The 14,050-nt window shown below is 39.2% G+C and overlaps 1 protein-coding gene across 6 annotated transcripts in view; it reads right to left on the bottom strand.

Moving 5' to 3' along the window:
• Nucleotides 1–14,050, bottom strand: part of SYNE2 (spectrin repeat containing nuclear envelope protein 2) — a 187,877-nt gene that overhangs the window by 101,461 nt on the left and 72,366 nt on the right. For 5 of the 6 annotated variants that reach the window (XM_035326791.1, XM_035326790.1, XM_035326787.1 and 2 more), the window contains exons 44-52: nucleotides 13,263–13,619; nucleotides 12,585–12,746; nucleotides 11,825–11,986; nucleotides 10,393–10,545; nucleotides 7,201–7,356; nucleotides 6,542–6,801; nucleotides 3,220–5,335; nucleotides 2,016–2,338; nucleotides 387–531 (exon numbers count right to left, since the gene is read on the bottom strand). In XM_035326791.1, the coding sequence (XP_035182682.1) occupies nucleotides 387–531; nucleotides 2,016–2,338; nucleotides 3,220–5,335; nucleotides 6,542–6,801; nucleotides 7,201–7,356; nucleotides 10,393–10,545; nucleotides 11,825–11,986; nucleotides 12,585–12,746; nucleotides 13,263–13,619 (3,834 nt within the window). The remainder of the gene's footprint in view (nucleotides 1–386; nucleotides 532–2,015; nucleotides 2,339–3,219; nucleotides 5,336–6,541; nucleotides 6,802–7,200; nucleotides 7,357–10,392; nucleotides 10,546–11,824; nucleotides 11,987–12,584; nucleotides 12,747–13,262; nucleotides 13,620–14,050) is intronic. The other variant, XM_035326789.1, reaches the window with a different exon arrangement.

Raw genomic sequence — 14,050 nt, forward strand, 5'->3', positions numbered from 1 at the left:
TCAGCTGGCTCAATTAAGTTTTAATGAAGGAATTCTGTACTGGCTAAGTCTGTGAAGAAAGTTAGGGTAAATAGAACAAGCAAAACAATCAGAAGAACAGTGTGTACAATATATTAGGTTACTTTATGGTGATTTGGAAGGGAAAGGAATGAGCTGGAGTTACAGTTATGTAATATAGAGAGTCTGTAATATGACGAGTACTACAAGAGTAGACAGCAGAGAGGTTCATTATAGCAGAAGTATCATAGGGAAGAAGTAAGAGTGTCCTGGCTGAGGAAATACGAAGTTCTCTGACTTTTCCATCTGAGAGAAAGCAACAGCAATGTAAGAAATAACTGTACCACAGTTCTGCATGAGTTTCTCAAGTTCTTCAGAGCCTCTCTTACCTTGCTTTCTTCTAAGTTCTCCAAGGCTTCCTTATAAGACATTGGTATTTGGGACAAAGACTGCATAAGCATCTTTTCCAGTTTGTTAAGAGCATCACGCACCTTATCTTTGCTTTCTGTATATCTTTTGTATTTTTCAATATACCTGTAGGGAGCGATTATCAGACCAATAAAAAATTGTGGTTAATTGTCTCTCCAACCATAGTGCCTACTAGAATAAAAAAAATAAAAATTAACTTCTCAACTAGTAGCCATTACTAATTATTTTGCAAGTTGTCTTCAGTTAACATTTGTTACGCAGTTCAGGTCCAAAACCTGAGACACTACAGAGATTCAGATACAAATGCTCCAGAGTTAAAGAAATATAGGTATGTATACCATACATGTGCCAAATAGCCACTCTAAAGAATTTTATGTCTTTCTTTAAGTTTCCGTCTATAGTGGGTTTACGTGGCAAGGTTTTGGTAGCAGGGAGCCATAGGGGTGGCTTCTGTGAAAAGGATCTCGAAGCTGCCCCATGTTTGGTAAGGGCCCTACTGCTGACCAGAGCTGAGCCAATAAGTGATGTTGTTTTGCGCCTCTGTGAGAGCATATTTAAGACAGGGAAAAAAAATGCTGCACCACACAGCAGCTGGGAGAGTGAGAGGAGTGAGGAACAGCCTTGCAGGCGTCAAGGTCAGTAAAGAAGGAGGGGGAGAGGTGCTCCAGGCACCAAAGCAGAAGTCCCCTGCGGCCTGTGGTGAGGACCATGGTGAAGCAGGATGTCCCCCTGCAGCCCATGGAGTACCACGGTGGAGCAGGTGGACCTGCACCAACGGAGACTGCGGCCCCTTTCATCATATTTTCTCCTCGCTCCTCTTTGAGGAGGGGGAGTGAGAGAGCGGATGTGGTGGAGCTTGGCCGCCCACCCAAGTAAAACCACCACACCATCCTCCTCAGAGATTCCCAAAACTGAGCTCTCAGTTTGTAACACACATCCTATTTGTCCCTACAGTGTGTGATGCGTACAACTGTAATTTCTTATTTCTATTGCTTCTCATCTCTTTCCTATTTCCAAAGCCTTGAAAGTCATCCAATTCTTTGATAATAAAAGATTTTAAGATTATGCTCAACCGAATCAGAAGCACTGGATCATCAGTAAGCAATTTAAAAATCCTTGCTATATCTCCCTAACTTGTTCTGTAAATTCATCTGAAGGCTCTTCAGATCTCTTCTGTACCTATATTTGAAAGAAGGCAGCTATGGCCTGTGTTGTTTGGTCTTGATTTTCTCAAGTCATAAGAACAGTTCATGGAAGACATGGATATGGGGTCCTCTGAAAACTGTTCTAACCTGAACCAGCACTGATCTAGAGACTGCAGAAATGCACTTTTTTCTTACTCTTATACCATTGAACATTCAGTCTAGCCCCATGCATACTTTCTGGAATATACTAAAAATGAATGCACTGTGAATTATTAACAATGTGATTATTATCTGCTAATTTTCCTTCCGTCACAATCACAACTGGGGAAAACAGAGTTGCTTACAGCTCTTCCTGATGAATTACCTGGTTCTATCAGAGAAGAAACAAGACTAGACTGAATTTATCATCATAGTAAGGAATATGATCTAGGAATATGAACCTACCTCCGTTCATCAGCCTCCTTTCTCTGAACCTTCTCCCTTAATGCTAAACTCTTATTGATGAGTTCTCTTAAAGTATTTTCCAGATTTATTTTGTCTTCTGGTTTCACTAGTTTTTTCAGCTTGGAGTTCAACTTTTCTATGTCAGCCACTGCAGAGTCAAACCCTTCTTGTTTCCACTGTGGGGTTTGACAGGCCTCATCTGAGCTACCGAGCTCTGCTGTGGCAGAGTGTACTTGAGCTTCATAGTCTTCAAGGGACTTGGCAGCCTTCTGAACAGCCTCGGTATAAAGCTCACCAGTCTTACATGCATCCTGCAGAGCACTCTGAAAGTGTTAGAAAGAGAAAAGAACAATCAAGAAAGATTGCTATGTTCCTCTGAAAGACCAGATGGCTTTCTCAGAATTTCACACTTGGTTGGTTGTCTTCGAGACCAAAACTCCCAGAAGCGGCCTGAGGTGACAGAGAACACGTGGCAAATGCACTCTGCTACCTAGGTAGTCATACAGCGGTGCAATAACGTGTGGGTTGGTTGGTTGGTTGCTCTCAAACACAGGGACGGGGTATGAGGGAACTACCAATTCTGGAAAACTGCAGAGTGAAGGATGGTAGGACACAAGAGTCATAGGACACATTACAGAAATGAAAGTACATGTCAAAACCCACATACTGATGATTATAATCTGCTCCAGAAGCTACCTCCCATCTGTGAGGTGCCAAACTGCTTCTCACTAAACCCTCTTCTTATATTTATTTATACACAGAATGATGTGTGACTCGGCCAGCTCTTAGGATTCCCATAGGGCAGAGAAGTTTTGGCATTGTGCTTCAAACGTGATACCGAAGCAGTGAAGGAGAAGAGCAGCAAATCACAAAATGTGGCAGCAGGACCACTATATGCATCAGGATCACTAAGTCCCTTCCCCTGTTATCAGCTATTACATCACATTTCCTCATTTCCACTGATCTCTTGGGCACAGTCAGGATTATAATTAAACTGAATACAACTAATTCTGTTTGTATCTTTAGTTTCTTATCATGATTCCCATCATACCCACCAATGCAGAGAAGATATTGGTCCAATTCAGTTATGAGAGTAAAAGGAAAATGTAAGTCAGGAAAATACAAACACTGCAGTCTCAGACATCTAATCCAATTCTTAGGAGAAGACATACAGCCATACCTTACTTTTATTAAATATACTTACAACACGGGCAGCAATGTCTGTCTTCAGTTGTAGTTCGTGATCTTGCAGTGTCTTCAATTTTGTTTCTATATCAGCAGCAAGAGATTTTTCTTCTTCATTTTCCCTCTCTTTTTCCATTAGGTATTTAATAGCAGAAAACTCTGCTGCCATCATATTCTGAATGGCTTCCCATCGCATCTTTTCAAATTGCATCATTTTCATGTCTACTAGAAGTGGCTGCTGGAGCTCTAACTGAATATGCTTTATCGCATGGAATATATGCTCTACCTCATTCTGGATATCTTCCTTGTTTACACACTGGAGACTAGAGATCAAGTTTTGAAGAAGCTGAATCAATTCCTCAACATCCTTCTCCAGGCTCTTTATTTCTTGCCTCTTAGATTCTTTGAATGGTGTATCAAAAACCTCATTTTTGTTTATTTGATTTTTCACCTCCTGCGTTAAGTACAAAATTTGTTGAACTGTCTGAAGCAGTATTTGTGCAGATATAAGATTTTCAGCAGGAGAAGAGCTAGAACTATCATTTAGCTTACTAGCTTCTATTCTTACAGTGGATGCCATAGTCCAGATTTCATTTAGCAACAAATGAAGATTATCCCATTCTCTAACAACATTATCAAAGTGTATTAGCTTCCCTTTAATTTTGTTTTTAATTTTTGAAAATTGAGTTTGCAATTCATTCAATTCATCCAGCTGCTGTGAATCCCAGTTTAGACCTATGCATTCAAAGATTTCTTTGTACTTCATCATTTGTGACAAATTAGACTGAAAACATAATACTTTTTCTTTAAGTGCTTTGCATTTATTCTTCACTTCTTGTGTGGCACCTAGTGATTTGTCTTCCAGGTTGACTTCACCACACTGTAGATCATTAAGATCTTGTTGCAATGAAGTTATTCCTTCAGCAAACTCTCTGTAAACTGCTATTTTTTTTTCCACTTCATGACATTTATTCTGAATTTGCTTCTGTGTCTTCCTTGCTCTATTCTTCAGACTTCTTAATTGGTCAATCAAAAATAATTGTTCTGATAGGCTCAGTTCCCCAGCTGTGACCTGACTCTCTTTACAATGGGATGAGATAAGCCCATCTATCTCTTGTATGTCTTTTAATATCTCCTTTAAAATGGTTTGTTGATCGACTAATTCTGACCATGTGCTGGTTTGGTTTGTGTCAAGCCTGGCAAGTGTCTCAGCATTTCGAAGCTGACAGTGAACTTTTTCTATTTCTGCAGTAAGTCTTTGCCTCTCCTCCAGCTGGAGCTCTAGGTGTTGTAATCTTTGAACTGATTTTAAAACCAGAGTCTTGTATGAATTCTGTAATGCTTGTAGGAGGAAAGTCATATCAGAGATTTCCTCTGGCTTCAAGTTGGGAATGATGTGCTGGAGCTCTTTATCCATTGATTCAATCACAGGCTCTCTGTCTAGAACTTCAGTCCTCATAAGCTGACAATTTCTGATCTGTGATTTAACATTACTGGGGAAAAGTGCTGCTTTCTGATCAAGAGAGGACAGTGAATCTTTTACCCATGAAATATTTTCTTTCAGCTTGTTCATCATTTCTTGTTTCTTCAGAGCAGGACCAGTGATCTGAACATCCTCTTGAGGCATTTGTTGCTCTGATAATGCTTCCAGTTTGCTCTGCAAATCATGTATACAGTTCTCCAAAGCCATCTTTTCTTGATCACTCCAAATTCTTTTCATTTGCAGTTCAATCCTTCTTTTTAATAGAGAAAGACCATGTTTAATGTCTTGTAGCTCTGTGGTCCAAACTACAGGGTAATTGGCTTTTTCTCCAGCTGAGGAATGTAATTCTGTTTGTAAATGTTGTTCTTGTATCAGCCTCTGAATATCCCGTGCTTTATTCATAAGCAGGTTAAATTCATTGATTTCTGCCACCACTTGATCATGTTTCTTTTGCACTGTTTGTTCCATGTGTTGCCACCATTGCTCCAGTTGCCTCATTTGGCTTGCTGTTAACACTTTATCCATGCATGTTAAATGCTGAGATAAACTTTCTTGCTGAGCTTTCAGCTGGTTTAAAACATCTCTCTCTTTATGTAATGCCTGCACACATGCTTTAATTTTCTCCAGAAGAACTGTGTTATTCATAGGACCCCTGCCAAAAATACAAACAGGTTTCAATAAACAACAACTACAAAAAAACACAACTTCTAAAACACGGACTATGCATACTTTAAGAGAATTTTATCACACAGAAAATGATTCACTCACTTAATTCACTTAATCATATATATTATCATTCTCTCACAAACGTCCCAACAATCACTGCAATACAACTTTCTTGCTTTTCTGTACAGTGTTAGTTATTTCTCGATATCTCTGCAGGTAAAGGTATATTCTAACATATACCTTTACCTCTCTTAAACAGCAGTATGTACTAATGCAGAATGTGCCATTTCCTAACATTTTTAAGAAATTGGCAATAGTGTTAAGTCATCTCTAAGTGAATTAACAACATTTTATAGTAACTTCTGATTTACAATGAAAATGAAACTTAGAAGAAAAGCTTTAAACATTCTCATTCATTCAGGATTAACCTGGAGGTGTGCGCTTACTTCTCCTTTATTTCCAAGAGTATTCTGAAATTACCACCTAAAATACACTTAGTAGCTACATTTTGATTCAATTCTTTCCAATCTCTTTGCCACAAATTAGCAATTTCACAAAACATTTTAGAGGTTTTCTAATTAATGTGATACTTTCTAATTACTGTGATAGATAGGCTAGCTCCATGTTTTGAAGGCTAATTTATAAAAGCTACTGAACACTTTGTGTGCATTGGTTACCTTTGGATTGGTACTGCAGTTATTTATTGCCACAGAATGCTGCATCCTTTCTATCAAATAAGCTAAATCATTGGAGTTATGACATATTTAATTTGGCAAAAAATTAGAATTGATGAGTCCTTAAAAAGAAACAGTGCTCCACTTTCCTAGCTTATTCATCTCAAAGAAAAAATAATATTTCATATCTGACATATTTTTGCAAAAGTATTTTAATGTGGCATTCATGTAGGTATTTAGCACAGCAATCATTTCTTTGTTTTGCCTAAAAAAATAAGTAGATGTTGCAACCACCACTAATACTTCTGTTTCAATGCTTTAGATGCAGTTTTAATACCACCTTACAAACCTATGAGAGTTCTGCTACCTAACATTAATGAGATGGGTAAAACACTGTAGGTCTCAGCATTACTGGAGCATGGCACAAAATTCAGTCTAGGCTACTTGCATCGGTACTATTAATTTAAGCATCATATTTGTTCTGCTACCTATTGGCAGAACCCCTCAACTATACTTACATTTTTATGTTATCTTTTTCTGTTGACAAATTTTTCATCGAGGACTGAGCAGCAGAAAGGTTTTTCTGGTATTCATTAACTAGAGAGTACTGTTGTTGCTTTACTGCCTTAACAGCATCTAGTTCTTGAAGGAGCCTGTCCCAGCAGGGCACCACAGACTCTGGGGTTTGCAGCTCTGCATTGTTCGATCCTGTTGCACTGGGACATGCTTCTTGACTCAAAGATTTTGCTTTCCACGTTTCCAGTTCAGTCTGTAAATTCTACAATCAAGCCCACCATAGAAATAGGATTAAAATAGGATTTTAACCACTTCCAGCACAACATACAGTTAGATACTGACACATCCACACACATATGATTGCTTGGTCACATGTAAAGAGCACACATGCTTGTGCACGTCACAGAACCACATATGCAATCATAGGTGCACTATAATCACTAGTACAGACTAAAAGAGCAGTACAAAAGATGCCATTCACATGGACATACCTGCATTAAAGCAGCGTTTGTAGCTTACCTGTTATGCAAATTGTCTAACACAGAGTCAAGCCTCAGTCAAGATAATACACAACAATTTTGTGTTGTCTGAGTGAATCACACTTCTGTGAGTGTATGTATCACTACGTTAACAATGAGGAATGGCTTTGCAATTTCCATACCTCCAGCTCTTTCAGTTGTTCATTTATGAGCACAATATCCAGTTCAGCCACTTCATTTTTCAGCTCATTGACCTTTTGTTCCTCCTCAAAATACTCTGTGTTTACTTGCAGTCTTGGAAGTAGTTCCTTTTGGACAACCAGTGCTGCACCTTCTTTCTGCAATGCAAAATAGTATTTTTATTCCTGAAGAATTTCTAAAACAGTAAGTTTTCTGAGTGCAACACTTTGCCTCGTGTTTAAACCATGATTAAATCCTGCTGTTTCTTCCCCCATAGCCTCTGTGGATCACCCAGGACCCACAGGCTGGGCCCTCCATCACTACCCCAGAGTCATTCTGGCCTGCCAGCACTGTTCAGACAGTTGTGAAATCTCTGTTCTTCACTGGAAGTTTGAAACTCTGACATCCCCACCTTTAAGTAGCATCCTTCCTGCAGCCAGCTCTGTTACTGGTAACTCAAATTCACAGGTCTACCCTGTGTTGTCCCGCTCTGCCACACACATTCATGGGCATTTAATCTCTCCTCAAACCCTGGTCAGCACCTGCATCAATATACAGCTGTGCCCTCCACCAGGACCATATCTTTGACTTTTCTTCACGGGACAACTCATGCATGAAAAAGGTTGGTTGGCACACAGAGCCATGACTGTGCCCATTGTGAGTTCTATTTAATTAAGATTAGAGGTAAGATGAGAGGCATTAGGGAGTTGTCTCTCAAATGGAGTGAGAAGAAAGGGAACGGGGGGCTCCAGAACCATTCCCTGGCATTGCTATCAAATCCCACAATAACCCATTTGGGGTACAGCCAAGTTTAACAGCCCATCAGCTGAGCTAAGGTTGCTGCCTAAGTGGATGCTCTTGGCTAGCCCCAGGTCAGATATAACACATAATCCTTTAAATCACCTTCAGCTATTGTGGAAAGCAACATAAATAAAAAGTCAAAGACTCATCTGGATCACACAGCAATACTTTAAAAATCTTTCTATATGCCCATTCCCCAGTAACTGTCTATGGTGTAAATGGTGATCTGTTCCAGGTATAGACTTCACGTGAGTGAATGCATACAAACATAGAGATATGACTACAGTGTGAGCTTCTTCATGGTACCAACATATAAAATGAGCAATAATAAATACTTCTGTATTGACGCTTTAGTGTTTTACTAGGAAGCAGCCAAGCTGTCCCTGCTGCCATATCACTTCTTAGCTGTCACTGTCCTCTGTCTCTCTGCGGGTCATGAGCTATCCAGAATGTACCTGCTTCCAGGTGTGGGAAACATGCAGCACATTGCAGACATTACCCAAACAGAATAATTCTAATTATTTGAATTCTTCTGGTTACTTTCAGTCAAAACTGAAGGGGCTCACTCATGAAATAGTCAAACAACTTTTCCATTTCTCTGTGTACGCATTTGTAATAGTTGTATCAATTCAAATGTAAGAGTTCATCTTAAGAGACTTTGAAGTGCCATAGAATCGAAGCAGAAAAACTCAGCTAGCTATTACAGAGTGAGGAAGAAATCCACTTTAGCAGACTAAAGTATAAACACATCAAAACACATAAAAAAGTAAGTGTCCTGACACTCAGAAAAAAAGATGTCCTGCAGGTATAAACTCAGGGCTCCTCTGCTGACTTTTCACGGTGCAGGCCTGTGGGAACCTGTCAATATTGGGGTATGTGCCAAACATGACTTTGGCTTCAGGCTAGGGTGTAGGCCACAGTATATATCCCTTTTTCTTATCCAGACATGCACACCTTCCTCAGGAAACCAGCAGAACCTACTTCCTCTTCCCTTTGCCATGTCCAAAGGGACTGAGTGGGCAGACAGTGAGGTAGATCAAAAACTGGCTGAATGGCCAGGCCTAGCAAATGGTGGTCAGCTGTGCAAAAGCAAAATCTAGTTGGAGGCCAGTAACAAGCAGAGTACCCCAGGGGTAAATACTGGGTCCAGTCCTGTCTAACATCTTCATTAAAAAGAGATCTGGCCATACTAGAAACGTCTCTCCAGTTGGAGGCAAAGATGATTAAGGGTCAGGAACACCTCTCCCATGAGGAGAGGCTGAGAGCTGAGACTTTTTAGACTACTAAAGGGGAGTCTTAGGGAGGATCTCATTAATGCCTATAAATACCTGAAGGGAGGATGCAGTGAAAATGGAGTGAGGCTCTTTTCAGTGGTACCCAGTGGCAGGCCAATAGGTAGTGGGCACAAACAGGAAAACAGGATGCTCTATCTAAACGTCAGGAAGCAGGTCTTTACTGTGCAGGTGACAGAGCATTGGAACAGGTTCCTCAGGGAGGCTGTGGAGCTGCCATGCTTTGAGATCTTCAAAAACCATCTGGACATGCTCCTGGGCAACCTGCTCTAGGTGGCCCTGCTTAAGAAGGGAAGTTAAATCAAACGATCTCTAGAGGTCCCTTCCAACCTCAACTATTCTATGATTCTGAATACAAACACTGCCATCCTCCCACAGATCATTTTTAAAAGTGCAAATCAGTCAATTTGTTGGGATTTCCAGTGACGGCAGAAGTGTGAGTCCTAGGTAAGACTTGCCATTGAACAGGTCTGCTGCAAACCTGCCTATACATTTAACTATTAAGATTAGAACTGACTTCACCTTGAATTTAGGGATGGGGTGACCAAAGATTAGCAAACACAAAACAGAGAGAATTCTCAGGAATGCCACTGGTGATGAAACAACTTTAGTCTTTAAGAAGAATAGATTTAGTTATGTAATTTAGTAAAATACCTAGTTATTCATGCGGCTTCAGGTAATTCTTCTTTCTTTATTTTATTTAATTTATTTTCTTATGCTGGATTATCCCTGAATTTCAGTTTCCTGATTTCTCTTATGATGGCAATGACTATCACAGCTAACTACAGTAACATGGGAAGTTGTACTGATTAACAATTTAAAGAGAAACTCTAGATATCATTAAATAAAGCCTCATTACGATGATTCTGAAAACCAATATTGTTCTTTTGAACAGAAACACTGCAAAAAATGCGTGGCGAGCACTTCAAAGAAAGTTCAAAATTACTGCAGACATAAAGCAGAACTCTATACAATAGGCTTGATTTTGATGTGACAGTAATTGCTTCTTCATTTATAACAGAACTTCAGCTGAAGCCCACACTGTAACAAAAATTCAATGACACTGACAAATGCAACTTGAACTGCCAGAACATGGTTTACCTCATGTGCAGAAACTGGAGAGTTAGATTCCAGGCCCTCATTCCCAGCTGCTACAGATTTCAGGACTTCATTCGTCTGGCACACACTTTGTTGAACCTTCTCCACTTCTTCTCTGTAGGATTGATTCTTGACATCATTAAGTTTCTCATTTTGCTGAAAAAAAAAAAAAAAAAAAAAAAAAAAAACAAGTAACCAAAAAGCCCTAATGAAACATGCTGAGTAGTAGTTACAGTGCTTGACATGGCAAAGTTACAAAGCCCACGATTATAGATAAATGAGGAAAACCGTAATTATATCACAAACTTATTGTGGGAAAGGTTATGGCAAAGGAAATCATTTAGAAGAAGTAGTGCTATAATTTTGTTATAAGTTTTAGTAAAAATTGCAGATTGCAAGTGTTCTTCCTCTGACCTACACTGTTCACACTTCATTATTCTAAGCATGGACTTTGAACTGTGTACCCCTGGATACAGTCTTGAATGCATTTTTTAAAGGTTTTGCTTACTCCTGAGGCTTCAATCTTGTACTTGCGCTGTAGACAGAGTTTCTGTGGTTTGGCACCCAGCCAACTACCAGGCAGGATATTCATAGCCAAAATAAGGAATGGCAAATACTTACAGCAAGTCCGCGATTGAGAGCACAGAACTGGTGACTTGTTTGTGCTGCAGGGATACCTGAGCTATTGGCTGCAAGTCAGATAAGATACGCACTGAAAGCAGTCCACTCATAACCCAGAATGAGATACTTTACCCTGATTCTCAGCAAGTTCATGAGTGCACACTGTGTTCCGTCTTGTCATGACTAGGCTGTCTTCAGTATCTCATGCAGTTTGCTAAAACTAGATGTCTAAGAAGAGTCTGGCTCTGTCTTCTCTGTAACAACCCTTCAGAGACTAGACCCCCAGATTAGCCTTTTATCTCCAACAAGAACTGTGCTCTTCCCATACATCATGGCTCCAGCCCTTAACCACTGCTCCAGTTTGTCAAAATTGCACTTTATCAGGGTGCACAAAACAGGACACAGCATTTCAAATGCAACTTCATACATACAAAGTAAATATATAAGTAAGATATCTAAATAAATGAAAGAGATTCAAGGAAAATAGCCGTATACAAGCAAAATTTTGAAAAGGCATCACAAAATGCCCAGGTGATTTGGAACGCAATGTCCTCAGAAAACCACTTTGGGGCAGCTCACAGTAATGAAAAAAAAATCCTCCATACACATTTTAAAGGTACATGAAAGGATTCAGAGAGTTAATGCATACTAACTGTGTGTATACCACGCATCAGGCAAAAATACCTCAGTGTAACTTGAGTATGTTTGTGTAACTTTTATTATTAATTTATTGGTAGAATCATTACCATTCCAACTAAACTGTACACATATATCCCCAAATTCCATCACTCGCTGTAATTTCATGTCCACCTACCTCCACTGGACATGTTTCCTTTCTTGTTTCATCACTTTCAGTACCAACACCATCCTGATGCCTTTCCAGTTCTGCTTCACCACCCTGAACCGCACTGTCCAGAAGGTCTTCTTGGACTCTGTCATGTTCGTCCATACTTGGGCTCTCTTTATCAGCTTCCTCCTAGTTTGAAAAGTACAAAATGTTTACAACCAGTAAAAATCACAGTCCAAAATCTATGTTTACCAAAGAACGTCACACTCTACAAGCCTTTTCCTTGTTCTTCAGTCTAGGCTAATGAATGGAGGTATCCCAAGCCCACAGTCTCCTTGGGACAACCTGCTCAGATTTGTTTGCCAGATCAGGACCTTAAATCACTGCAAAACAGTTTCAGGAGAAACCAAACAGGAGTAAGTGTCCACGTGATTTTTAACAGCGTTGTAGTAGTTTTTCCTTAGACACATTTGGCAACCCTAACTATTAATCTTGCTCCTTTTCCAGAAATCTCTGTACAGGTGGATTCTGCTCTGATATTTTGATGGTCATCTCTGCATGCAATTGCTGTTGCTGGATGATTATATATGACGGAGTTCTCCAAATCATCCCTTCAACTTTGTACACGTGAAGTTATTTATGATGTAAATGGCCTGAGATGCCCTTAATAGCACCAGTTCCAGGTTAGTGATCTCAATCACTCATTACATACGTTGTGCCTGCCTACAAATTTTAAGGAATTAAATAGGTGTTTCTATTGAACAGACATACATATATATACACTGACATGAACTGAAATATATTTGCAAGGCACCTGAGCAGCTTGCTCACAGTTGTCCTTTCCTTGCTGGATACCCTGTAATGGGCTGTTCGACAATACACTGCTTTCCTCCAAAAGTGGATCATTTTTCTTTTCTTTTTCTGACACATTCCCATTTACATCTTGACCCTAAGAGAAATAAAATAACATAAAACCTACTTTTGTGACTGTAAATATGTATCTAATATCAAACCTCTAAATGGCAAAAAAATGAATATATGAAAACAAACAGGAAAAATATTGCTTTGTGGTCCTAAATATAAGTCTTACTGATTAAAAGAAGCTCTCAAAGTTCTGAAACTACTGCAAAAGAAAGGACTGTGCTTTTTTTTTTTGACAGAGGCCTATCTGTAATTTTCTTATCTATACACCTATTCCCTCCTAAGGACACCTGCTCTAATTACATTGCAAGAGAAAGTTAATAAGCAATTTGTGCTTAAATTGAAAGTTGCAGTTTCCAATAGACTTGTTATAACAAGTTTAGGGAGTTCTCCACACCTTTGAATTATACGTATATACTTACAGAAGGCTTCATTTCAATGAAGTTAAAAAAGGAATGTAGGATGCAATATACAAAAGGCATTTGAGAGACAGATGTCTCTTTAACAAGTCTTCTACTGTCATTACTGCCAGAACTATACTCACATTATGCATTTCCAAACACTCCTTAAACTCTGCTGCTGTGAAGCTCTCTTCTGTAGCAACAGGAGTATCAGAAGTGACCTGAATCTCTCTGTCTAGCATTGTATCTGTCTTATCCTCCATCTGTATTTCATCAGCAAGCTCATCTTTTAACTCAAGGGCTTCACTGAAAATATTTTCTTCCTTTTGCTTGACATTTTCAAGCCTTTCTTCCAGACTCCTATGTTCACTCTGAAGTGTTTCAATCTCATCCTTAATAAACTTCTGTCCTGGTGAAGAAGTGCTTTGTTTAACAGTTTCTGCTAAAACCAAAATCTTCTTTAACATGTCTTCAAATCGACTAAGAGGTGCTTGTTGTTCCTTTAAACAGGAAGAAAACATTTTATTGAAACATGTCTTCACTCAATATACTTAATGCTAAGATCTAAAGTCAATCACAAAAATCATAAATATTTGCTGTGAACAACAAACTGCTGAGAAGTACATGAAGACCTATTTGCTGCAGAAAGTCAAATACTAACAGAGAGCACCTGAAGACAACGATAATCAGACAGCATTCTGTGAGGTGCACGGTGATCTTCCCAAGTTTGAAAAAGATAATTGCTTAATCACTTCCTCTCCTATTTCCCATTACTCTTTTTTTTTTTAATTTGCTACAAGTATGGCAAATTCTGGAGGAAGGGAAATTGCAGCAATCCATATCTGAGTTACAGTTTCAGCTTTCAGTAGCTCCCTATACTCACAGGTATAAGATTGTTCTCTGTTCTCCCAAACCGCAGGAAAATGCCTAC

The sequence above is a fragment of the Oxyura jamaicensis genome, chromosome 5 (genome assembly GCF_011077185.1).
Source record: "Oxyura jamaicensis isolate SHBP4307 breed ruddy duck chromosome 5, BPBGC_Ojam_1.0, whole genome shotgun sequence".
NCBI classification, from domain to species: Eukaryota; Metazoa; Chordata; class Aves; order Anseriformes; family Anatidae; genus Oxyura; species Oxyura jamaicensis.